General features: G+C 45.1%; 1 protein-coding gene across 1 annotated transcript; it reads right to left on the bottom strand.

Annotated features, from left to right (window-relative positions):
• Positions 1-749: 749 nt before the first annotated feature.
• LOC134398137 (solute carrier family 22 member 7-like) lies at positions 750-20,370 on the bottom strand. Its single transcript, XM_063125382.1, has 10 exons — positions 19,993-20,370; positions 16,974-17,077; positions 13,736-13,890; positions 12,496-12,664; positions 10,871-10,994; positions 9,369-9,475; positions 6,723-6,937; positions 5,321-5,429; positions 2,572-2,778; positions 750-939 (listed from the first exon to the last, which is right to left on the bottom strand). The coding sequence occupies exons 1-10, from the start codon at positions 20,368-20,370 to the stop codon at positions 750-752; spliced, it is 1,758 nt and encodes a 585-aa protein (XP_062981452.1).
• Between the last annotated feature and the right edge of the window lie 4,890 nt (positions 20,371-25,260).

Here is a 25,260-nt window from a genome sequence, read left to right as displayed (position 1 = left end):
ACCCAGAGGACCTTTTCTTCTGTTGCCCCCAGATTGTGGAACAGCCTGCTGGAGGAGATTCGTAAAATTAACTCTCTCTGTGATTTTAAGACAGCATTGAAGACTAGCCTTTTCCGGCAGGCCTACCCAGATGAATGTGAAATCAAGAATTTTTAAGATGTGTTGATTCTTGTACTAATGTTGTTCCCTGCCTCGATCCATAGGGAGAGGCGGGTAAGAAATAAATGTAGTAGTAGTAGTAGTAGTAGTAGTAGTAGTATTTAGAGGTCAAGAGAAGCTCATTTAATTGCATCCTAAACCAAAATGGAAGCCAGTGAAGGTTTTTCAACAACATCCTTTGAATTGACCTGAACTATGGAAGGCAGCCCAGATTCACAAACTACTAGGCAGCCCTTCAAATCGGATAAACTCCTGCAAGGACAAAAGAAAGCAAGGTGGGGGGGCAGCACCCGGGGAGATGCATGGTGGGAAAGACATGAGAGGCCGAGCAGTGCTCAAATTCTTGGGGCTTTTACATCCTTGCTGTTCTCACACAGGCAGCTTGCTGCCAGACATGATGTAACACCAAGAAAATCAGACCGGCATCACTCACTTCCCTCACTCCTCCTCCCAAAATTGAAAATAAGAGAAAATGTCATACAGTAGCATTTAATTTCAAACCAAAGTTATCCTGTTATTGCATGTCAGTTCCAATTAGCACCTTGTTCCATTACATCTGACTTCTTTCTTCCTTCCTTCCTTCCTTCCTGTTAACATCTAGAAGTGTCCATTCCATTGGCTAACAATGTGTTCTGATGCTGTTGTGTCCTGTCATCATCACTGTTGACTTCCTGCTGCACAGACAGTGGAGCATCTGTGTTAATTTGACTCATCAACTCAAGAACAATGACTCCATCCCCACTTTGTTCCTGCACTTGGGTTCCCAAAAATGTTTTATTTCTGAAAAAGAAAAAGATAAGAGGATGCAGTCTTGGGGTTTCTTGCCACCGAGAGACTAGAAGGAGCTCAGATGTCACAAATAGCTCTGCTCTGTCCACTTAGCTTCCTCCACTTAAAAATACATGTTATGGACATAGAAAAGCGAACCCTATGGAGACTTATCATCATCATCATCATCATCATCATCATCATCATCATCGCAAGAATATTCGAGGCTCAACTTCTGCAATGCGCTCTACATAGGGCTACCTTTGTGCCTAATCCGGAAACTTCCAACTAGTTCAAAATATGGCAGCCAGGTTGGTCACTGGTACACCTAGGGGGGACCACATTACACCAGTTTTAAAATCACTTCACTGGCTGCCAATTAGTTTCCGGACAAAGTGTAAAGTGTTGGTTATCACCTTTAAAGCCCTACATGGTTTGGGTCCAGGTTACCTGCGGGATCTCCTTCTCCGGTACAATCCGTCCAGCACACTCAGGTCCTCTGGGAAGGGTTTACTCCAGTCAGCCACAACTAGGCTGGCAACTGTTACCCAAAGGACCTTTTCTTCTGCCACCTCCAGACTGTGGAATGGCCTGCCGGAGGAGATTCATCAGCTTAAAGCTCTCTCTGAGTTTAAGGCAGCCATAAAGATAGTCTCTTCCAGCAGGCCTACCCAGATGAATTTTAAACCAAAGAATTTTAAGATGCTGAGATTGTTATTTTAATATCGTATTGGTTTTATATGCTCTTTTAACTAGTTTTATGTATTATATTGTATTTAATATTGTTCCCCACCTCGATCCAGAAGGAGAGGCGGGTAATAAAAATATATTATTATTACTATTTAATTATTACATTATTACACTTATAACTGCATGCTGCCGATGGGAGGGGTGTGTGTGTGTGTGTGTGTGTGTGTGTGTATGTCTTTCTTTCTTTCTCAAGATATTTATATACCACCCTTCAGCCTGCTCCCAAGATAGTTCATCATTAAAAAAAAATCTAAACAAAATACAGCAGGGTGGATCCCAACTTAGTCATACTTAGAACAGACACATAGAAATAAATGGAACTTAAGTTAGTCATGACTAACTGAAGCCCCATTGATTTCAATGGGTTTGATCTAGGTATAACTAAATGTGGATATAACTAAAAGTGTTAAAAACTACTACTACTACTACTTCCCAGATGACCTGAATGTGCAGGGCGGACTGTACGGGAGAAGTCTGGGAATGTGTAAACTTCTTCACCTGGTACTAAAATTATAAGACTGTTGGCACCAGGCAAATTTCTCTGGGGAAAGAGTTGCATAAACGGGGGCCCACAATCGAGACGGCCCCTCTCTGGTTGCCACCTGTTATACCACAGAATGTGGGAGCATATGGAGGAAACCCTCCAAAGATGACGTCAATACATGCACCGGTTGCCACAAGAGCAGGAGTTCCTTTAGACGCCTGGGGCCGGAAGCCAAACAGAGCATTAAAGGAAAGCAGCCGGAACTGTGAATTTCTCTCAGAAATGGAACGGATGTAGGACTCTTACCCATCAGTGGAGGAAGACCAGTAATAGGCCAATATCCTGCTGCACCCCTTTTGAGGGGCAGTAAACACATCCATGCTACTTGCTTTGCATGTCGGGTCACTCACCCGTCATCTTCCACGTCTTCAATAGTCTCCGGCAACTGGACATTGGTGGTTTCCATTAGCAAAAAGGCCACCATCCCAGACAGCCCGGCCACCACACTGAATATCATGGGTGGGAGGTATCTCCAGGTGTCATCTAGCAACATGATCAGAGGAGCTATGGAACTGGCAATCCGTGCCACAAAGGAACAGCAGCCGATGCCGTTTTGCCTGGAAAGTCAACAAGAGCCAACTTCATGATGCAAGCAAGCCTCCTCCTTCGAAAGGGAAGGAAAGGCTTTACATTCAGACCATCTGCAGATCCAATCCCCGGCTTGTCCAGGTGGGGCTAGGAACAAATCCTGCCTGATATCCTAGAGAGTTGCTGCCAGTCAGTGTCGGCAGTACTGGGCTAGCTGTTCCATAGGAATCCAGGGGTGGGGAAGATTTTTTTGGACCAGGGACTGGATGGACAAACCCCAGACCAATCTGGTGGGCCGTATGGCGGCAGCGGCAATGTCCTGCCCCAAAGCCCCACCCTCTCCACTGATGTCATCTACCCTGCCACGCCCAGTTTCTCCATGCAGGAGGCCTGGCGTTCTATGTCTCCCTCTCCGCAGAGAAAGAGAACTCAGTGGCATTTGGAGGAGGAGGTGCTGCAGCCATGAGCCAAGTCAGATGCCTCCTTCATGCAATGCATGAGGGGAATCCCCAATGTTCAGTGGAGGGGGTAGTAAATCCACTCCTGCTTTCAGTCAGAACTCTGAAGGAGTTATCCAAGGTGCCAAGGCACTGAAGCCTGAAGTGGATCCACCACACCACTGACATCAGAGCTACCAGCCTCCCCTGCCTATGTTATCTCCAACCAGGGATCAGAGATAACAGCAAGGATTCCTCTCCCTTTGCACTACACAAAGGGGAATCCCCACAGATTGGGGGCTGGGGAAGAGAACCTCTCCAGGCTGCAAATGGCAGCCTGGGGATTCCCCATCCAATGCCACTTGAATCTGGGATCTTTTCCTATCCTGTACCTTGCTATCAATTCCCATGCTGAATGACCAGAAGATAGGCTGACTTCTATGGGTAAGCATTAAGACTTTTTCCTGTTTAAACGCGCATAGGATTGCAGCCTAAATAAATAAATAAAAAATTAATATTGGGCAGGTAATGTACACTCATTATCATTGTATTCTTTTATTGTTACGTTTTATTATTATATTTTAGTAGCAATGACACTGTATGTTCACTGCTTTGGTTACTTCGTGGAAAACAGGATATACATTTGTATAATAAAATAATATGGGAGCACTTTGGTTCATATTTAGACAGAAAAAAGTCATACAACTCCCAGCATTCCCCAGCCAGCCATACTGGGAGTATCACAGACAGTAAATCTATATACACCAGTTGCTGGGGAACATAGGTGGGAGGGTGCTGTTGCACTGTGTCCTGCTTGTGGGTCCCTAGTTGACAGCTGCTTGGCCACTGTGTGAACAGAGTGCTGGACTATGGACCCTTGGTCTGATCCAGCAGGGCTCTGCTTAGGTTCTTATAGGACTCCCCCGCTCCCTTGCTAGCTTAGCATGCATAGAATTGTGCCCTTAATCAATTAATTCATTGAATCATCAACTAAAATTCAAGCACAACAGGGAGACAACGTCTAGCCCAGACTTCCCCAAAGCCGAGTCTCCAGATGTTGCTTGACTACAACCCTCCTCATTATCATCCAGTATGGCAAATGGTCAGGGATGATGGGAGTTGTAATCCAAAACCTCCTGAGAATCCAACATTCAGAAAGGGTGGCTCTAAGCTCAGTATTTTCCCTGTTCTGTGTAAAAGGTGTCTGGATTTTCAGAATGTGATCCCCCCATTTGCAGTCTGGTGGTGCTGTCTGTCCTATCACCCCCAGGGGACTTGGGCCGTCTCATCCCACTGCATGTGTAGATCAGGTCTGAGATTTCTTGAATCTTGTTGTCAGCTCTAATCATAATAATGAGTTTTCGTGCACTGATTGGAGTGATTGTTACACTCCTTTCCAGAGCACAACTAAAATTGTGAGTGAAATCTTAAAAAATGGAATCTGTGTTGTACTTAGAAGAAATCTAAGACGGAGTCTGTATTGCATTGCGAGAGAAATTCAAAATGGAATTTTGTGTTGAACTACAATTGTGAAATCATAATGGAGCTCTGTGTAGAAACGGTGGCAGGATCTACACTACTGCTTTAAAACCGTTTATAACAGTAGTGACAACTGTTGGGGCCCAGGACACACGCCATAGACAGTTTTCAATCCGCTTTCAAAGTGTTATATCCTGCTTGGTGTAGATCTGGCCACTTGAAAGAACGAAAAAAGACAGGCATGATCAGGAACTTGTTATCAAGAAGTAACAGAACACAGGCTTGAAGGCTGAGTTCATGATGTATTTTCACCCAGGAAAGAGAGATGCACATTAAGATTGTTTTTCAACTATAGATGGCTTTGCTAATCTTCCTAATATGGTAATAAGTCTCTGTTTTAACAGTTCCTGCTATCAATAAAAGCTAAAGGTGTTGTCCTGGCCACCACCTCATTTTCCCGGGACGTGATGGTCCATATGTACGTGGGAATAAAACGAACCCCGTGTGAATTGGAGCGTTGTGTTTGATTCTTCCGCAATCCGTAGCCAGAGAAGAGCCCCCTCCCGAATAACGTGCCTGACTGAAGAGGTGGGCTTGATTTCCGTCCAGCTCCAACCCTCTGGAAACCTGTGGCTTGTGGCTTGGATTACCTTACCTGAGGACAGTGGGGTAAAGTTCAGCTGTGTATAGGAAGACTGTAGTGAAGGAGGCTTCTGAGAAACCCTTCCCCAAGATGGCGACGGCTGAACGGACATGTCCGTGCTCTGAGGAAAGAAACAACAGGAGGTGTGACCCAGTGTAATGATGCAAGTGACTGCTCCAGAGCAGCAGAGGCTGGTGGCTCCCATTTTGGTGGGGCTTTGCATTCATTCTGGGTTTCATTCAGAACTAGCCAGCCCTCCAAGCAGCTGTCGGAGGTGGTGAACCTTTTGGGAACTATTTCCCCACATCATGCAATCTCAGCATTAAGGCATGCATGGGAAGTTTATATGTGTAGATAAGGCTGCGGTCCTGTGCCAAATTATGCATGCTTATGTCCTATTGCTTTCCATAGGTGCAGGATTCCAGTCAAACAAATTAACACAGGGGTCCCTGGTGGGCAAATTCTGAACCGTGAAAGAGTGTTGTGGGTACTCTCAGGAAATGGCTGCCAGAGGGCCAGGACCAGTCACGATGCACTCATTTCCCCAAAGGCTAGGGTGACCCTATGAAAAGGAGGACAGGGCTCCTGTATCTTTAACAGTTGCATAGAAAAGGGGATTTCAGCAGGTGTCATTTGTATATATGGAGAACCTGGTGAAATTCCCTCTTCATCACAACAGTTAAAGCTGCAGGAGCTAAACTAGAGTAACCAGATTTAAAAGAGGGCAGGGCACCTGCAGCTTTAACTGGGGGCACCTTCACTTTGCAGCACGCCAGTCTCCCAAATACAGCAAAATTAATTTAAAATATCTTTTAAAATATAATAAAAATCAAGAGGTGCAGGGAGCCTGCTGAGCACCAAGGAAAGTGTCTGCTGGCATGGAGGTGCCCCCGGGCATCATGTCGGAAACACTAAAATGACCATATGCAAATGAGTACTGGCTCCTCTGGGTGGGAGGTGGCAGCCGAAAACTCTCAACCAGTGAGGTTAGCTTAATGGGGCCTGGGTATGGGGCTACAGAACTGGCAAGATCAGCCTTCTCCCAACATGGTGCCCTTCAAATGTTTTGGACTACAACTCCCATCAGCGCCAGCCAGCATGGCTAATAATAAGGGATGATGTAATACTTTGTATTACATTTATATCTTGCCTTTTTTCCTCCAAGGAACCCAAAGCTGCATACAGAATCCTTTTCCTCTCTATTTTATCCTAACAACAACCCTGTGAGGTAGGCTGGGCTGAGAGTCAGTGACCGTCTCAAAGTCACCCAGTGAGCTTCCATGGCCGAGTGGGGACTAGAACCTGGATCTCCCAACTTCCAATCCAATACTCTATCATCTACCCCACACTGGCTCTCGGGCAGAACATCGGTAAGGTACCAGGCTGGTGAAGGCTGGGCTAGGGGACCTCTCACCTGCAGGGATGGCCATATTGAGGGCAATCAGTGACCCCGCGGCAATCAGAGACCAAGCCTGGCAGTGCCTGCGGCCAATGCGATCCAGGACAAAGTACACACCGAGTTTGGCAGGAATCTCAATGGCCCCAAAGGTGAACTGCGTCATGTATGGATCCAGGCTGAAACCACTGATGTTTAGAGTGATGCCGTAATAGGTGAATGCGACACCAAACCTACAAGGCAAAGAGGAGGCCAGGGTGTCAAAACTCTTTCAGCCCCAAATTCAATTTCAGAGACGCTCTCAGGGAGCGCATTCCAGGGGTGTACACAAATGTGAAAGTGAGTGTGAGCAGGAGAACATGTCCACCGAAAATGTTTGCAAATGCTTGCTCATGTGCTTGTGTTCGTTTTGCACAAATTTCCCCATTCACTTTTGCGCAAATGTCAAAAATGCAAACATTTCAAATGCCAGCTTTAGTCTATGGAGGAAATTTGCACAGATTTGGGTATGTGCACAAATTTGGGGTTTTTTTTCCGTGCAACTTTCATGCTGGATTACTGTTTGTTTTGTCCAATTTGCCCACTTTCGTCTACAGGGGAAATTTGTGCAGATTTTGGGAATCTGACAAACTTGGGGATTTTTCATGCAAACTTCATGTTTGATTACTGCTCATTTTATGCAATTTGCCCACTTCAGTCTATGGGGAAATGTGTGCAGATTTGGAAATCTGCACAAATTTGCGAATTTTGTGCAGCTTTCATGTTCGGTCGCCGTTTGTTTTGTGTAATTTGCCCATTCATGCAAAATGAACAGCGACTGCAAATGTGGGAGCATAGCGAGGAGAGACAAGCAGTGAGCTGATGTTCAGAGAATCTCAGCAAGCTCGAACATTGCGCATTCACCCATCCCTACCAACAATGTCACCAATCAATCGTCCTCCCAGGTGAGACAAGAAAATTACAGCCATAACACATCTGAATGGATTGGGCTGAATTTGTGATGGGAGTTTTTAAATGAATCAATATTTGTGGGGCCAGGGTGGGGAGAATGAGATAACCACAGAAAGAAGTCAGGAATGAAATGGGTTGCAGCAAAGCAGTTCTTTCCAACAAAGAGAGAATCCAGCATCAAACTGCTGAATTAACACTTACGAAGAAGTTTGGTTCTATGGTTTGAATCAAGAGATTACACCCTTTTATCATGCTACAGGGGTTGATTAAATGATCAGTGTCAGGATGTTTATCAAACATTACTTTGTGAATAGCCACTGTAATTATTTTACATACATCTAAGCCTTAAGATTATATAAACCATCACCATCTCTATTTCTCGTATTTCATAAGAACCTACGAAGAGCCCTGCTGGATCAGACCAAGGGTCCATCTAGTCCAGAATTCTGTTCACACAGTGGCCAACCAGCTGCCTACGGGAAACACACAAGCAGGACACGAGTGCAGCAGCACCCTGCCGCCCTTGTAACTGGTGTATATAGGCTTACTGCCTCTGCTACCAGGACTACTATTTATTTACTACATTTATATCCCACCTTTTTCCCTCCAAGGAACCCATAATCCTCCTCCTCTCCATGTTATCCTCACAACAACCCTGTGAGGTAGGTTGGGCTGAGAGTCTGTGACTGGCCCAAAGTCACCCAGTGGATTTCCATGGCCAAGTGGGGACTAGAACTCGGATCTCCTGATTCCCAGTCCAACACCTTAGCCACTATACCACACTGGTTCTCTATATCACACTGGCTCTCTACTAGCCATTACAGCCTTCTCCTCCAGGAGCCATTGATAGCCTTCTCCTCACTGGTAACATTTCCCCATTCTCCCAACATCCATGTATATGTATGTGTTTTATCTATACTTATATCTGTATCATATCTATTTATCTCCATATTATATAGATTGTTTGTTGTTGTTTATTCGTTCAGTCGTTTCCGACTCTTCGTGACTTCACGGACCAGAAGTGATAAGGAATTATTTTTAAACAAGCAATGTGCGGAAGTGGAAGAAGACAATAGAATAGGAAGGACAAGAGACCTCTTCCAGAAAATTAGAAACATCAGAGGTAAATTCCAGGCAAAAATGGGTATGATCAAAAACAAAGATGGCAAGGACCTAACAGAAACAGAAGAGATCAAGAAAAGGTGGCAAGAATATACGGAAGATCTGTATAGGAAGGATAATAATATCGGGGATAGCTCAGACGGTGTGGTCAGTGAGTTAGAGCCAGACAGCCTGAAGAGTGAGGTTGAATGGGCCTTAAGAAGCATTGCTAATAACAAGGCAGCAGGAGACGACGGTATCCCAGCTGAACTGTTTAAAATATTATATAGATACCGTATCTATATCATATCTATATCATATTTATATCTATGCATACACACACACACAAATATATTAACCTTATGCCATAATAAATGTGTTAGTCTTAGTTGTTTTTATTCCATTTTGTATGAGATCAAAGAAGACAATAAACATATCCCATCTAATCTGCCACACACACAAAGGAAAGCCTTTTCTGAGAGGACAAAAGACTGTGCCTTCTAATCCCCACCACAATTAGCCGCCATGACTTCCAAGACAGAAGAACCATCTTCCTGTTCTTTAAAATGCTAGAAATAAGTACAGTTTGTATCACAGGGGCAATATTCATACCATACAGTGGCAGAGCAAAGCGTGGTCTTCCTCAGCTTGGGAGTCTTCACCAAGTGCCAGTAGAAATAGGTTCGTGACTTGTCTACCATCGTAGCCTTCTGTAGGACCTGCACTCACCGCAAAGGAACAGAGAAAGGACTTCTCAGCCTCTTGCTGTCTGTTTTCCAGAGGCTACATTGCGTCACGGTATTATCAGAAAAGATACTAGCTGTTTCCTAGGCTGAGAGGCAGGCATATGAGCTTGGGATTTAGATAGGGTGACCCCATGAAAAGGAGGACAGGGCTCCTGTATCTTTAACAGTTGTATTGAAAAGGGAATTTCAGCAGGAGTCATTTGTTTATATGGGGAACCTGGTGAAATTCCTTCTTCATCACAAAAGTTAAGGCTGCAGGTGCCCTGCCCTCTTTTAAATCTGGTCACTCTAGTATAGCTCCTGCAGCTTTAACTGTTGTGATGAAAAGAGAATTTCACCACGTTCTCCATATATACAAATGACACCTGCTGAAATCCCCTTTTCTATGCAACCGTTAAAGATACAGGAGCCCTGTCCTCCTTTTCGTATGGTCACCCTACCTGCCAAATTTGTTGCTGACAGTGCAGTAGTGCAGTGGTGGCACAAAAAAGTGATGGTTTTGCTTTGGAAGCAAAATTGTGCTCCAGGGAGGTGCTCCCCACATGCCTTGTTTTAAAGCAGGAAGTAGGCAAGTGTGGGTGGTCTCAGGACCATTTAAACAATCCTTGTAGAACCAAGGAGCTGTTTTAGGGTTTGTGAGAGTTGTTTAACCCTCCTTTTCATATGGTCACCCTAGAGCCCCCCCCCCATTGGTGGAGGACTGGCCTTATCATTAGGCAATACTGCTCATGCAGATGTTAGGGCTAGAGTGACCATATGGAAAGGAGGACTGGGTGTAAAAACCGCACAAATGCTGGCAAACCATAAAATGATCAATAGTTGAGTGGAAAGTGGGTGGTGTTGGGGGAAGGAGACATGGGCTCCTGGGAAACCCCAGAGGGGTGGATTGGGGGGGGCAGGCCTAAGGGTCTCCACCCCTGTTATATACAAACAGCAAATTCATCATCTGAGTGTGGATCCTTATGGTAGTCAAAACAGCACCATCCACACACCATGCTGGAATGGAGTTTCTTAGAAGAGAGCCTGGCTGGCTGGCCAGAACCTTGAACAGGAGCACTCCATGCTGCAAGGTTTGGGTGCAGGCCCTTCTTGCTCATTATAATGGGCCTATTCAGACAACACGCTAAGCCCTGGTAAGGACGCTATTAATCCTTTGGCAGCAAGTGGTTAGTGAGCCTGTTTAAACCGGGGTTATGTAGCCACCATGGTTAGGAATGATTCACACAACACGTTAAGCCATAATGTCTAGCTCAAAAGGCTTAATTGCCATGGCTGAGCCACAGAGCCGTTATCATTGCTGTTTTTTTGCATACTGTCACCACTGTGCGCAAGGCAGGTGCCGCAAGATGCTGTGTGCTTTGCACTCACTTCTGGAGTTATCCTGGACTGGAAGTCTCCCTTGCCATTGACTCTGGCGCATTTGGAAAGGCAGCTGTGTGCCGCCTCCACCTTCTTCTTTGTCAGAAGCCACCGCGCAGATTCAGGGAGCCACCTGGCAAGGGGCAGAGGAGACATTGAGGGGATCCAAAGGAAACAATCGACAGTTGGGATTACAGCAGGTGAGGAAAACACCCTTTCTCGCCCTCTTCTGTTCATATGGGCCCCAAAGAAATTTGGATGCATAATTTTGGAGAGGAATTTGGATTTTCCCTTGGGGGGTTTCCAGAAGGGAAGGCCTTTCATTGGGGACATCCCTTATCTTTGTTAGCTTTGTGTGTGTGTGTGTGTGTGTGTGTGTGTGTGTGTGTGTGTGTGTGCGTACACATATTAGCTGCTGGAGGAGGGAGTTATTTTTAAGATGGAAAAGTGGGATATAAATATTTTGATAGATGGATGAATAGATAGATAGATAGATAGATAGTAGACAATTCATCACATTCATACATTACATTTTTCAGTGTGCATTGGAAGAAATTTATTAGCTGCTGGAGGGGGGTATTTTTAAGTTGGAAAAGTGGGATATAAACATATAGATATAGATAGATAGATGATAGGTAGAAGACAATTCATCACATTCATACTTTACATTTTTCGGTGTGCATTGGAAGAAATCTAAGGAGCCCACATAATCCTGCCATGTGTGTTTAGATCCTGAGCCATGGCCAAGTAATGGGGAATTGTCATTGTTGGCCAGGACTCGGATACAGAGGAAGAAGAGCCAACAGGATCAGCAGGGAACCAAACCTCAACTAATGTGGAGCCCATTACTCAGCCTCCATACCAAGCCTGGTCTAGAACTGGAGCTGGTCAGCTGGGAACTGCCCGATCCAGAGTCCCCTGAAGTGGGACCCCTGTCGACTGTACCCTCTAAGGAATTGGCCCTCCGGGCCCCAGGGGCCTCACACTCCCAGTGTCTGCTGGCCAGTGCAAGCAACACAGAGCCCAAGAGGGAACAGAGAGCTACGCTCCATGCCAGAGAACTGTGACATCAACCCTTTGGAAGACCTTTGGAAGAGGGCAGAGACTGGGACAGGCAGGCTGGCCCAAGGAGTGTACAAGGCCACAGTTGCGCTCCAGATCTTTCAAAGCAAGTTGCCACCATGGAGCTGTCCAAGGTCCTGAGACTCCTGCTCTACCTACACATGGGTAAGCAACCTAATGCAAAGTGAGTATTTTAGCCTACAACTCCCAACAACCCTAGACAGCATAGCCAATGGTGAGGGCTGATGGTAGTTGTAGGCCCAAACATTTGCAGGGCCACAGGCTGCCCATTCTTGACCTAATACTTGCTACTGATTGAGGAAAAGACTGGGTATCTCCTTATGCCTTCCGGGCTCCCACTTAAATGGGAGCAGGATGGGCAGTCACCACTTCCTTTCGCACAGTGACCAGGAGCATGAAAAGGAGGAGGAGGAGGACGTGAAAACAAGAGAAGAAAGGGGAAACCGGGAAAGCTTGAGGCAAGGTGTATCTGACAATGGGTGGTTGGGAAACCTTTTCGAAGCCCGTAGTGAACATTAGGGGCTTGGAGGAGCTCCCCAGGGGTCACTCACCACCAAACGATGATGCTGAGGAGGCAGGGAGAGGTGACCGCCAGCAGGAGCCAGCGCCAGGACCGGATCAGATATGCAACCAGGGCCAAGAGCATGTACCCAACAGACCAGGATATGCCGCTGATGGTGCCGCAGAAGGTGCGATGCTTGATGTCTGTCCACTCAACCGCTGGAAATTACAAGGCAGCAGCAGCTGCTGGAATCAGTTCAGCCACAACACAAGTTGCGGCACAAAACAGGAGCAAAACAAGCGGTGGGAGGCGAGCCGGCCGAAGGAGGGAGAGAAACAAGTTCTCAGGATGCAAGAATACATTTATTCACAAAAGCCCAAAGCATTTCGGCCTGTCCTCGTGTTCTGAGGCCTTCTTCGGGGGGTAGAGAAAAGCCTGCAGAGTTTTCACAGCAAAAACATTGTCTCCTGTATTATTCTACTGGCTGTAGCCCAAAATATCTGGAGGGCCCCAGATTAGGGAAAGCTGTTCTATGCTGAAGCCAAATCTGTTTGCTAAATCATGTTCTGGGCATGAAAAAATGGGTCCAAGTGGGATTAATCTGCAATCAGCAGTAAAATAATACAGGAGAGAATCTTTTTGCCAAAGGGTCTTAGAAGTGAAAAGCATACAGGCAGGCAAGTCCCATCAGCAACCCAAGAAAGCATGAAAGAGAGGTGAGAAGGGGGGAAGGTGTAGTATTTATGGTTTCATATATCTGAAGAACTTCCTACAGCCAGCATACGAAGAATAACCTTTATTTCAAGTGAGTCACGATACATACAGAAACTGCCTCTCCCATGTCAGGTGAATGCATTTATACAAATCACTAGAACACTCACTCAAGTCAATTAACCCAATCAGCACACAATCATTACAGAAGGTATTGTTCCTTTTCCTGCAGGTAGACAAAATGCAGTAGAGGGAAATTCATAGCATGTGGATATTTGGAATTCACATCGACAATTATGCCGGAATGGTGGGTTGCCTCCTTCCCCAAACTGGCACCTTCTAGAGATGTTGGACCACACGTCCTATCATTCCCATCCAACCTGTGGTTGTGGGTTCTCCCACACTCGAGGCTTTCAAGAGGCAGCTGGACAACCATCTGTCAGGGATGCTTTAGGGTGGATTCCTGCATTGAGCAGGGGGTTGGACTCGATGGCCTTGTAGGCCCCTTCCAACTCTGCTATTCTATGATTCTATGATTCTTAAAGAGTCAGCCCTGGCAATCCTGTTTTTGTACTCACCTAATATCAAGGAGATAATGGAAATGCCTGTGAGCCCCACTCCGCAGAGTGACCGCATGATGACAAACATCAGGTAGGACACTGAAAACGCGGACATGGTCCCAAAGCAGAGCGTGACAAAGAAAGAGAGCAGAAGCACCCTTCGGCGGCCAAATCTGTGGGGGTTAAAAGAAGAACTCAGCAACTGTTTTCCTTCCAGAGGGAGCAAATAGAAGAATGAGACAAGAATGCCCTTGCCCAGAGGAGAGCCCAGTTTTAAGGTTTCCTGTGTCATTCACTCCCTCTAGCTTTGCCTTCTCCTAAGAGTGCTTAGGAAATGGGAGGGAAGTAGCCTGGGAAGCAGCACGCTCCCATGGATTTCTATTTTGAAAAAGTGGGCTCTCTGCCATGGACACCATTGGCTTCCTTTCGTAAATGACCATGGCTCAGTTCAGACAACAAGTTTCTCTCTGCAGTGGGAAAACTCCACGCAACGGTTGAGCTTTTAGGGGGTACTCACCATGCAACGTGTTTTAACTCCACCGTTGTGTGACTGTGGGCTACCATGGAGTTTAGTAAAAGGCAACATGATGTTTGATTGACAGTTCCTCTGCCCTCTCCCAGTCCTCCTGATGGTATCCCATCAGCCATTGCTGGGGGAAAAACACGATCCCAGCAGCTCTCCTAAAGCGGCACTCCCTCATTTCACCGCTCTTGCCAGAGAACTCTGTAGCCAGTCAGCTAAATGCAATGGGAAACTCCACGGAGCCCACCACTCAACTCTCAACACGACGGTTGTGCAAGAATTCTCCTCTGCACAGCGTGGACACTCAGCATGGCGTGCTTTCCCTTCAGACAACACATTTCTCAATGGTGGTGTAAAAACTCCACGGTGGAGTTCTAAAACCGCCGTAGAGATATGTGTTGTCTGAAATGAGCCCATGTCGTAGTTTCCCTACCCAACATATGCAACAGACGTGATTGTAATCTACTTTGCAGGGTCAGTGTTAAGACAACAAACCTAAATAAGAGATTGTAAAAAGCAATTTGCAAACTGAAAATGCTATAGTCATGATGAGGGGAATCACAGCCACTCTCTGTATCCTCTTTGCTTCGCGTGTCTTTTTACAGTACAATATTTCGTAGCTTTGTGTAGATTTCAGTTCTATTTAGGGATGTTGGAGAAATCCGAAATGGAATTGAATGAGTTCGGATTTCTATATATCTGACCCATGGATTCCGCAGCAAGCCAGCTTTTCCCAAGTCGCACCGATTCCATGGACTTGCAAACCATTTTTTTTTTTTTACTTTCTGAAATTTTACGCATTTGGTTGTACAAAAATACGTAAAATGAAAAGAAAAGAAACCATTGGCCAAAAATGTGCATGCCCTTACAGCTTAAAGCATGAAAATGCACATTTTGCGAGGATTTGTGCATATTGGGGGGGGGGTGCATTTTCACAAGTGTGAATTTGCACAAGTATGAATTTGTGTAAATTTGGAAAAATCCCATTCTCCCAATGGGCAGACAATGGAACGAAAGGCACCTGGCACCCTGTGAAATGCAGATAGAATGGATTTTACAAAATCCACACTGCTGCATTTGACCTTTGTGGAGCAAGCTTGAAAGCTCTGGCTCATCTCCAACAATGCAATATCCATTCCACAGATCATGGATAGAAAGGGGTAGCTGCCTTAGGGGGAAGGGTGCCCCCTAATCTCACCTCCCCCCCCAAAAAAAATGGCTGGGGAATGGCCTCACACATCAGAGCAGAAGTTTTCAGCTAACAGCTAAAAGCCCAAAACAAAAGCAGGAGCCAAGGTAAGACCTGAAACTGTCTAGACTCCGGCTATTGGGTGGTATCGAAATGCAATCAATCAATCAATCAATCAATATCAGGTCCACATTTACCCAGCACTTAGCTAAAGTCTAAAAGCAAAGTCTAAAGATTCCAGGGGTGAAATTCCTGTAATTCTTAATTTGTTGGAAGCGGAGCACTGGTGTTAAGGGTTAGAACACAGCACAGGATGGGAGAACTTGTGCAATTCAGAGGCAGCGATGTCACGGACACTAGCCAATAGGGACAGGGCTGGCTCTAGATTGGAGGAACTGACTTAGATGCTGATATCAGCACACTGTTGCTTAAAGTTCTTGCCGCCAGTGGGGGGGGGGAAATGGGGGGGGGAACTGCACAAAACCCAGGACACCAGCCAATTATTTGTTGTTGGAGGAAAGGGGGTGGGGCCAGGGAGGGGAGGCGCCTTATGGGGAATCCCTGGAGGAAGGGATTGGGACCCCCAGTGGGCCAGACTTGGACCCTGAGCCTGAGGTTCTTCCCCCTGCTCTAGGAAGAGGAGGAGGAAGAGGAAGTGCTGCTGCAGATAGAGTCCCAATCATCACCGCTGCATGGAGAGAGGGCAGGTAGAAGTGACTTCTCTTACTCGTCAGCAGCAGTAGGAGGCCCTTCTGGGTGTTGGAGCCTCAGCAGCTGCTCAAGGGTGCCAGCCGCCCTGCCGTGAGACTCAGCTCCAGCCACATTGCACACCTCTCACACACACACCCAAATCACAGTGTTCCCACTAGATGGGGGAAGAATGACATTGTCCCAACAGCTGGATATTACTGTTTGGGTGCTCGGGAAATGCATCGTGCTCAGAAAGGAAACTGTTCTTCGAGGCGAGACCTCCAGATTCTGGGCAACAAATAAGCTACAAATGCTTATTCGCTGTGAAATGGAGTGATAATCCAAAAAGGGAGAGATTTTCCTAGAGAGATTTCACACTACGTGGTGAGAACATAAGGGGGAGGGAAGTGTTTTCTTGCTGTATTTGAACATTAATTTCTAGCCCATTTATCCTTCTCAATGTAAGTCAACAGTGACTTCTTGTGGATAAAGGAACTCATCACAAGTTAGTCAAAACTGCAGTTTCCATAAGATACAAAAGGTGTGTGTGTGTGTACATGCACAAGAGACAGCACTCAGATATTTTGACCTGGGTGCTAAAGATCTTATTAATCCACTAAGTCAGGGGTCCCCAACCCCCGGGCCATGGACCAGTCCTGGTCCATGGCCTGTTAGGAACCGGGCCGTGCAGGTGAGCTGCATTCACCCCCTACCCCCACCCCAGTATACCTGGGCACGGAGCACCATCTCGCCTGCCCAACTGGAGCAAAGCCAGGACACTGGGGTGGGGTGGGGGGTATTATCTATCCAGGGTTTAACAGTAAGTCAGGTTGGGAATAGAAGTAAATACTCACCTGTCAGACAAGTAGCCAAAAAGGACAGCCCCAAGGGTCACACCAATAAAGAAGAAGGTAGCAATTGCTTGGTTCAAGCCTTTCTTCTCACACACCAGGTCCCACTGGGAAGATAGAAACAGTAAAAGAAGGACAAGGGACAAAGCCTTCCTTGGCCAAACACCAACTTCCCTCTAGCCCCAAAGCTATGGCAAGTTGCTTGCCTCTGTGCTCCTGACCCCTCTGTTCTCCCGCACTGATCAGGCCCTTCTTTGGAAAGACAGCACTTTTTCAGATGAGCTCTGGATTAGGGAAATGTGAATTTAAAAAATTGAGCTCGCTAGAGTTCTCCGAGTTCCATCTGATCTGTATCAGACTGGTCCTGTTCAGACAACACGCTAAGCCATGGTTAGGCCACTAACCCTTTTTCAGCAAGTGGTTAGTGACCGTGTTTAAACCTTGGCTTAATAAAATGAAATGAGCATAGGCCTTGTGCTTGTGCATTCCTTTCTCATGCCATCCTTTCCCTCCTCCCTTCTTATGTTGCTAAGATTAACTAAAGAAGCCTTCGATTAACATCGTTTCCTATTACATCTGAACATCGTTTCCTATTGCATCTTACATTTTAAACTGTTGATTTGCGTTTTTAACCTGTTGGTTGTTTTATTATGGTTTTAATTTTTGTGAACCGCCCAGAGAGCTTCGGCTTTTGGGCAGTATAAAAATGTAATAAATAAATAAATAAATAAACCATGATTATGTAGCCACCATAGTTAGGAATGGTTCACTCGACATGCTAAGTCATAGTTCACACGACACGCCAAGCCACAATGTTTAACCACCGTGGCTTAGTGTGTTGTCTGAACAGGGTCAATGCAAGCTTTGTTTATCTCTTTTGCATGAAAATCCATGCATACCTTTGTGTGTATTTTTCCAAACCTATGCATCAATTGTACACATCTTTGAAACGTATTCATTCTTCTCCCATTGATTAAAGCATCCCATGCACATTTTTCAAAAGTCGACATTTTTAATGCATATTTTTCAAATGTATGCATGCTGTCGAACTCTCTCTTTTTGGGGGTATGTGAGCTCAGAAACCTAAGAGCTTTGTCTAAATCATGTGAAATACAAAGATGAACAAAACAGGGGTGTCCACTGTCACCAATGTTATTTATTTTAGTGTTGGAGTTGTTGAACCGAGATGTAAGACAAGAAAAACGAAACAGAGGAATAAAGATAAAGAAGGAGATATATAAGCTGAGGGCTTTTGCAGATGACTTGGTCTTTACCTTGGAGAATCACTTAAAGGGCATTGAAACTCTGATGAGTAAACTGAAGGAAGTTGGGACAGTGGCGGGGTTTAAAGCTAATAAGCAGAAAACTAAGATGTTAACAAAGAATATGAATGCGCAAGAACAAGAAAAACTGAAAGAAAAGACAGGTTTCCAAATTGAAAAAAAAGTAAAATATTTGGGGATTGTATTAACAAATATGAATTGTATGTTATTTCAAAATAATTATGTTAAAGTGTGGAATGAGATTAAAAAAGATTTGGAGTGATGGGGAAAGGTCCAACTGCCACTTTGGGGGAGAATTGCAGTAATTAAAATGAACGTTTTACCAAGAATGTTATTTTTGTTTCAAACTCTACCTATTGTAACATCAGATTTACCATTCAAGCAGTGGCAGAGAGAGATAACCAAGTTTATTTGGCAAGGAAAAAAACCAAGAGTTAAAATTAAAATATTGCAGGATGCAAAAGAAAGAGGAGAACTGGGATTGCCAGACCTCAAAGTGTATTTCTCTGCCTGCTGTTTGGTATGGATGAAAGAATGGGTGACATTAAAAAACAGAAGATGTTGGAATTGGAAGGACATGAATTGGGATTTGGCTGGCATGGTTACTTGTGGTATGACAAAGCAAAGGTGAATGTGGAATTTAACAATTACTATGTAAGACGCGCTATTTTAAGAACATGGAATAAATATAAACTAAGATTTTGTCAGAAAACACCATTTTGGGTATTGATGCAAGAGGCTTTTAATAGTAAAGGTTTCACAAGTATGCACAAATGGTTGACATATAATGATGTATTAGAATTGTCGCAAGGTGAATAGAAGTTAAAAACAAGGTAAGAATTGTTGAAAGAAGGTCATACATGTCAATGGTTTTCCTATGCACAAATTATGGAAAGATTCAAAATAGACAAGAAAAATCACAGATTTGAACAAACAAAATCCGAATTTGAAATACCATTACGTACAAATGATGATCATGTGGTTACAAAGATGTATAAATTGTTGTTACGATATGAGACGGAAGATGAACAAGTAAAGGTTTGTATGATAAAATGGGCACAGAATATTGGACATAACATCTTAATGGAAGAATGGGAAAATATGTGGGGAAAGGGTTTAAAATTTACATTATGTGCAAAGCTTAAAGAGAATTTTTATAAGATGATGTATAGATGGTATATGTCACCTGTAAAACTAGCAAAAATGTTTAAAGGGGTGTCAAGTAAGTGTTGGAAATGTAAATAAGAAGAAGGAACCTTTTATCATTTTTGGAGGACTTGTAAAAAAGCCAAGACATTTTGGATTCAGATACATTCTTTAATTCAAAAAATATTAAAGACAAACATAGAAATGAAACCGGAAGCTTTCTTACTTGGATTAATGTACAAACAAACAAAAGAGAAGGGGGGAACTCTGTTTTTGTATATGGTGATGGAAGCACGATTGCTATTATGTGTGTATGTGTGATATTTGTTTAGATGTTGTTGGAAAAATAAAAATGATGAATCTAAGAAACCTAAGAGCTTCAACCACAAACTGCATCTGAGTCTGTGTCTGGTCCAAAAGGGGAAATCCAGATCAACAACAATCTGAAATGGGTGGGTTTTTTAAAAAAAAGTTCATTTTTTTTTAATAAGAACTCACCAAAATTCACATATTTCTTCATAAACAGGATAGAAAGAATTTGAGATATTTTAAAAAAATGAATGTGGAAGAAAGTGAAACCGTCTGCCACGTACCTCTGTGACTGTTGTCGATGTGTACTGTGAGGAATCATAGACCCATCCGTGCTGGCAGTTCCAAACGGACGAAGCGTTGTGCCGCTCCCAGGAAGAATTTACCAGCAGGTGATGCTGAGGCATGGAAAACATCTTACAGGAGCCCAGCATCCCATTGGGCCCTCTTGGGAGACCGGTGCGGAAGACCTCATCTTGGCTGAGGTTTGAAGCCCCAGCAAAGGCTGGAATGGCACAGTGGTGGGATGGAGAGGCAGAGATGAAATTGTGCAGCAGGAAGTGCATGGGGATCACCAATCGGGGCAAACAAAGCATCGAGTACACCAACATCTGGTATTTCCCAAATCCGTCCGCTTCCTGCAGGAGCTCCTCAAAACTCATTGTTCTTCGGCGGGGAATTGGGCACAAAGATGATACATGCGCTGGGTGAACGGGCAGAGGAACTGGGAGAGATCTGGCCGTTCAGCGATTAAGTACTTTAACGAAGCAAGTTTCATACAGCTGTTTCAGAGGGATCTAACTGACTCCCTGTGCATCAAGTCATGCGGTTAAGGAAAGAGAATCCCTTCATGGCAAGCTTACAAGAGCAGTATTGTATTATTTTGAGCTGCTGTGAAAACAGCCCCCATACAGGCATATATATAGACCGAGAGAGAGAGAGACCGAGACCGAGACCGAGACCAAGACCCCAAGGCAAATGTGCACTCTGAACTATTGAACTGATAAGCAAGGCTAGAAATAACTGGATACAACCAATGCTCCTGGTAGGAAAACTGAAGGTTCAGAAGGGTGGAGAGAGAGCTGGGAGGGGGAACGATCCATAACACTCATTACCTTTCCATTTGTTATCTTTCTGTCATCAGGCAAAGAACTTTCTTTTCTCCCAGGCATTTTAGAGACCTAGTTCTAGATTAGAATGGCTGCTTTATCAATCTCTGTTCAATTGACTGATTGATTGATTGATTGATTGATTGATTGCATGAGGGTTGCAGGAGCCCTGCCTTCTTTTGTATCTGGTCACTCTAGTATAGCTCCTGCAGCTTTAACTGTCATGAGGAAGAGAGGATTTCACCAGGTGCTGCATGCATGCAAATGACACCTGATGAAAGATACAGGAGCCCTGTCCTCCTTTCCGTAGGGGTACTCTACACAAAAAAACAGCTGGAAGAACAACAGTTTCTCCATGAAAGAAGGAAGCCAAACATTCGTCTTTCCCAACTTGGTGCCCTTCAGATGTGTTGTACAAGTCCCATGGGGCATGCTAGCTGGGGATGATGGGATTTGTAGTCCAAGAGCTCTCGAGGACACCCAGTTGGGAAAGGCTGCTCTATGCTCATACGCTGATGAGGTTTCCAGCAGCCATGGGCTTTGAAAACCCATGGGTGGTGGTAGTGGTGGTTAGTATTGCCCACTGTAAGTGTGTTACTTTGGGGCTGGAAAGACCCCATAAGGAAGATGTGCAGGAGGTGATGTGTTGTAACCCAGACCCTTTAATAGTGACCCTTTTGGTAGCAACAAGCCAGATTCTCTGTCCTGGAGGAACAGTTGAGGCCATTTCTCAAAGGAAAAAGGAAAGTATGACAGTGGAGGCTGTGGGCTCGCTCCCACCCTAGAGGCCTTCAAGAGGCAGCTGGACAACCATCTGTCAGGCATGCTTTAAGGTGGATTCCTATAAATGAGCAGAGGGTTGGACTCGATGGTCTCATACGCCCCTTCCAACTCTACTATTCTATGATTCTAGGTCTGTACAAAAGCATGCAGAAGGTCTGATTTAAGACTCGTCCGTAACACCACAGCACATGGGACCCAGCAAGAGCATTTGCTCTTCATGTTCCCTTATCCCTTCACCTGAGGGTCAGGATGCTGGCAGTCACCAAGCCAGCCTCGGTTAAACTCCTAAACCCCCAGTAATATGGTTCTGATTCATACACCCACATACCCTGCTTTTAAGTTTAGAAAAGTGATCTGTTCATGGATCTCCTATATCCAATTTGGCAATTAGGCTTTAGCCTTTGTGAGAGTAACGTCTGTAATCCCTAGGAGCTCTCCAAAGTGCTGCAGAACCAGATTCTGGCTTGCTACTTTAAAAACAAACTGCTAATTAATTAGATAACAGATTCTCATGCTGGCTGGAGCTGATGTGAGTTGAATTCCAAAACATCTGGAGAGCCCCAGGTTGGGAAAGACTGCTTTACCCAATAAATCAATGTGAAAAATTACATTGACACAGCAAAGGGAAGTTGGGCTTCATGTGCAACCCACTGACAGATCTTCATATCCCCCAGTGTCTATAGCCCTGGGAAGTGTGTAGACTCTTCATTAGAGTAGAGGAAGTGAGGGTGTGCATGCAAACTAGTTCCCCTCCTCCCTCCATCACAATTCTTATTACCATCCACATGTCTCTCTGCAGCAAGAAGCCTCCTCTAGCCATGGGGGTTCTCCACGAGATTTAGAACCTTGGAAAATCAGGGTTCTAGATCACATGGAGAGCCTCCAGAGATAGTGGGGTGGAAGCTGATGAGAATGGTGATGGAGGGAGGGCAGAGCAAGGGTCCTCATTCCAACTCCCTGTCCCCAAATGTCAAGACTGCATTAGTACAGTATATGCACATCGGCTTGTAGAATTTGTTTGTTTAAAACGTTTCCTTGTACCGCCTTTCCTCAGAGTAGATTTCAGAGCATTGTAAATTCATAGAGCCTTCTGCAGTGTATCGGTGCTACCAGTGCATTCACAAGAATGGCAGGCCTTTCCTGTACTTTATATATCTCAAGGAAATTGGCACTGGGAAGCACTTGAACCCACAAAAAAGCCGGTGGCTAAATTATCTGTCTCAACAACCAAAGAAGGCAATCACTGTAGCAGGAGATAGATCTGAATTTCAGCACTGCCGCTTTGTCTAGTGCCCTAGTATTGTTGTCAGCCCTTGCCTTAAAATACCCTGAATAAGACTTTTCTCTTCTCAAGACTTTTTCTTCTCCCAGGCATTTAGCAATATGTAATTAGCCTGGGTTTGTTTTTGTAGGTTTGGGGGGTTTAAAGTTGTACATTTTTGTGATTTTAACATTTTTAAATATTGTTTTTAAGTGTTTTTATCCTATGTGAACCTCCCAGAGAGCCTCAGCTATGGGGCGGTATACAAATGTAAATAATAATAATAATAATAATAATAATAATAATAATAATAATAATTTGTGTACCCAGATAGAATGTTGCTATTGATGCAATTAGACTTAACAGGAAGCAGGTTGTGAACTTTTCCTGGAGAAATTGGTGATATAACTACAGACTGGCACAAAATAGGCAGCATATGAGGAATGGCAATTAGGGTTAATGAATAATGTTTGGGTGCCTCCTGCATTCAGAGGTTCTGTCTGGACAGCACTGCATTGGCACCGCATCCCCCCAAAACCCCACGATTTTACTCCTGTGGAGTTGCACCAAAGTAATCCCCTGTGGGGTTTATGGTGGCCATCTGGGTACCAGAGCTGCCCACTGATCCCTCCCTGGCTTTTTCCTTCGCTCTCCATTTGACTTTATTTCTGCTTTATTTCACCCCCTTGTGACTACTTGTGGGTTTCTCCTACAATCTGCAAAAGGGAAACTTCCCAGCAAAAGAGACTTTTCTCCCCATGCCCAAGGCAGTGTGGGACCGTTCTGGATGCCATTTGGTTCACCGGCCTGCCCTCTGCCCAGGTGGACAGGGACAAATCAGAGGTCGCCATCCACCTCCACATCGAGGATGGAGCGAGGTTAGATGGCAGAAGGGCTGTGTTAGCCTTGCTCCATCCTGAAAAGTCGGATAAGTCCCCGACTTTTAAAATGCAGAGCTTCTCTGGAAAACCCCGCAATGGCTTTGAGGTGGATGCTGCATCATATAATCAATGCAGCACCACCATGGAGCCACCTCAGGGCTTCCAGAGGGTATAGGCAGCCCCAGAGTCCTCTAATACGCAGCCATTCTACAGACATCCCAATCTAAGGTGGACGTTTGCTATGGAGAAGCCTTCTAATGAAGAGAACAGCATCTCTTTAGCATTTATATGATGCCGCTGGCAGCAGGTATTAGGAGGTTTGGGGTGAAGTGTCATCAATATGCAGATGATTCCCAGATCTATTTCTCTGGGACATCTGAGTCAGGAGAGGCCATGCATGTTCTGAACTGGTGCCTGGACAGAGTGATGGGTTGGATGAAGGCCTGAGTATCTGAGACTGCATCCCAGCAAGGCAGAATGCCTGTGGGTAAGGAGTCCCCCAATATGGCAACTGGGGAGTTTTCCTGTTCTAGAAAGGGTTGCAGTCCAGCAGAAAGCCCAGGCATGTAGTTTGGGAATGTTCCTGGATTCATCATTGTTATCATGCTCCCACTGGAAGACTCTTCCTTGGAGGAAGAGCTGAAGAACTAGGAAACACCTAGCAATGCTCAGAATCTGCCAGAAGACCAGGAGGAGCCCAGGCCTCAAGGTGACTACCATGAGGGCATCCCTGTGGAGGACAAGTTCTGTGCCTCAGAGGTGGAGACAGAGAAACCACCAAGCACTCTGGAGAGATGCCGCCTGAAAAGGCAGGAAGTTAGAAGGAAAGCTAGACTGAGCCAGAGGCCTCTTTGTGGGGGGGGGGAAATCTACTTGCATATAGAATCATAGAATTGTGGAGTTGGAAGGGGCCTCCATAGGTCATTGGTTCCATTGTTGTACTGCTCTAAGGATGTTTTTTCCTGATGTCCAGCCAGAACCTGGCTTCCTGTAACTTGAGCCTATTATTCTGTGTCCTGCACTCTGGAATGATCAAGAAGAGATCCTGGCCCTCTCTGTGTAGGAGGCTTGCTCACAAGGAGGACCTTTTCAGCTGCAGTCCCTAAAGAGCTCACAGCTGAAGCTTGGGTGTGGCTCTGGCAGCCTCTACATAAAAATAGCAATGTAAAGCAGAGAGTTGCTGAAAATAATGTTGACTGGATCTTCCTGAATCTGGGTTGCCTTGCTGCCGGATTGCTTCCTTGACTGATTCCTGGAGTGAATACTTTGGGACTGGACTCTGACCCTGTCTACTGCGTTGCCTTGGAACTAGGTTGCCTGCTGGTTTGGAAACGGCCTGAGTCTCCATTCAGGGTAAAATGTGCTCCATCAGCCAGGATTTTACACAGCTCAGCCTCATCAGTTTCTAGCTATTCTGCTTACACCGAACACATACATCTGATAGGCAACGAACAAGTAATTTCATCTCCACGGCCTCACACCCTCATCAAGTAAATCTCTCCATGTGACCTTGCAAAG

This window comes from Elgaria multicarinata, chromosome 4 (assembly GCF_023053635.1).
Source record: "Elgaria multicarinata webbii isolate HBS135686 ecotype San Diego chromosome 4, rElgMul1.1.pri, whole genome shotgun sequence".
Lineage (NCBI taxonomy): Eukaryota > Metazoa > Chordata > Lepidosauria > Squamata > Anguidae > Elgaria > Elgaria multicarinata.
This window is presented reverse-complemented; position numbering and strand designations above follow the sequence as displayed.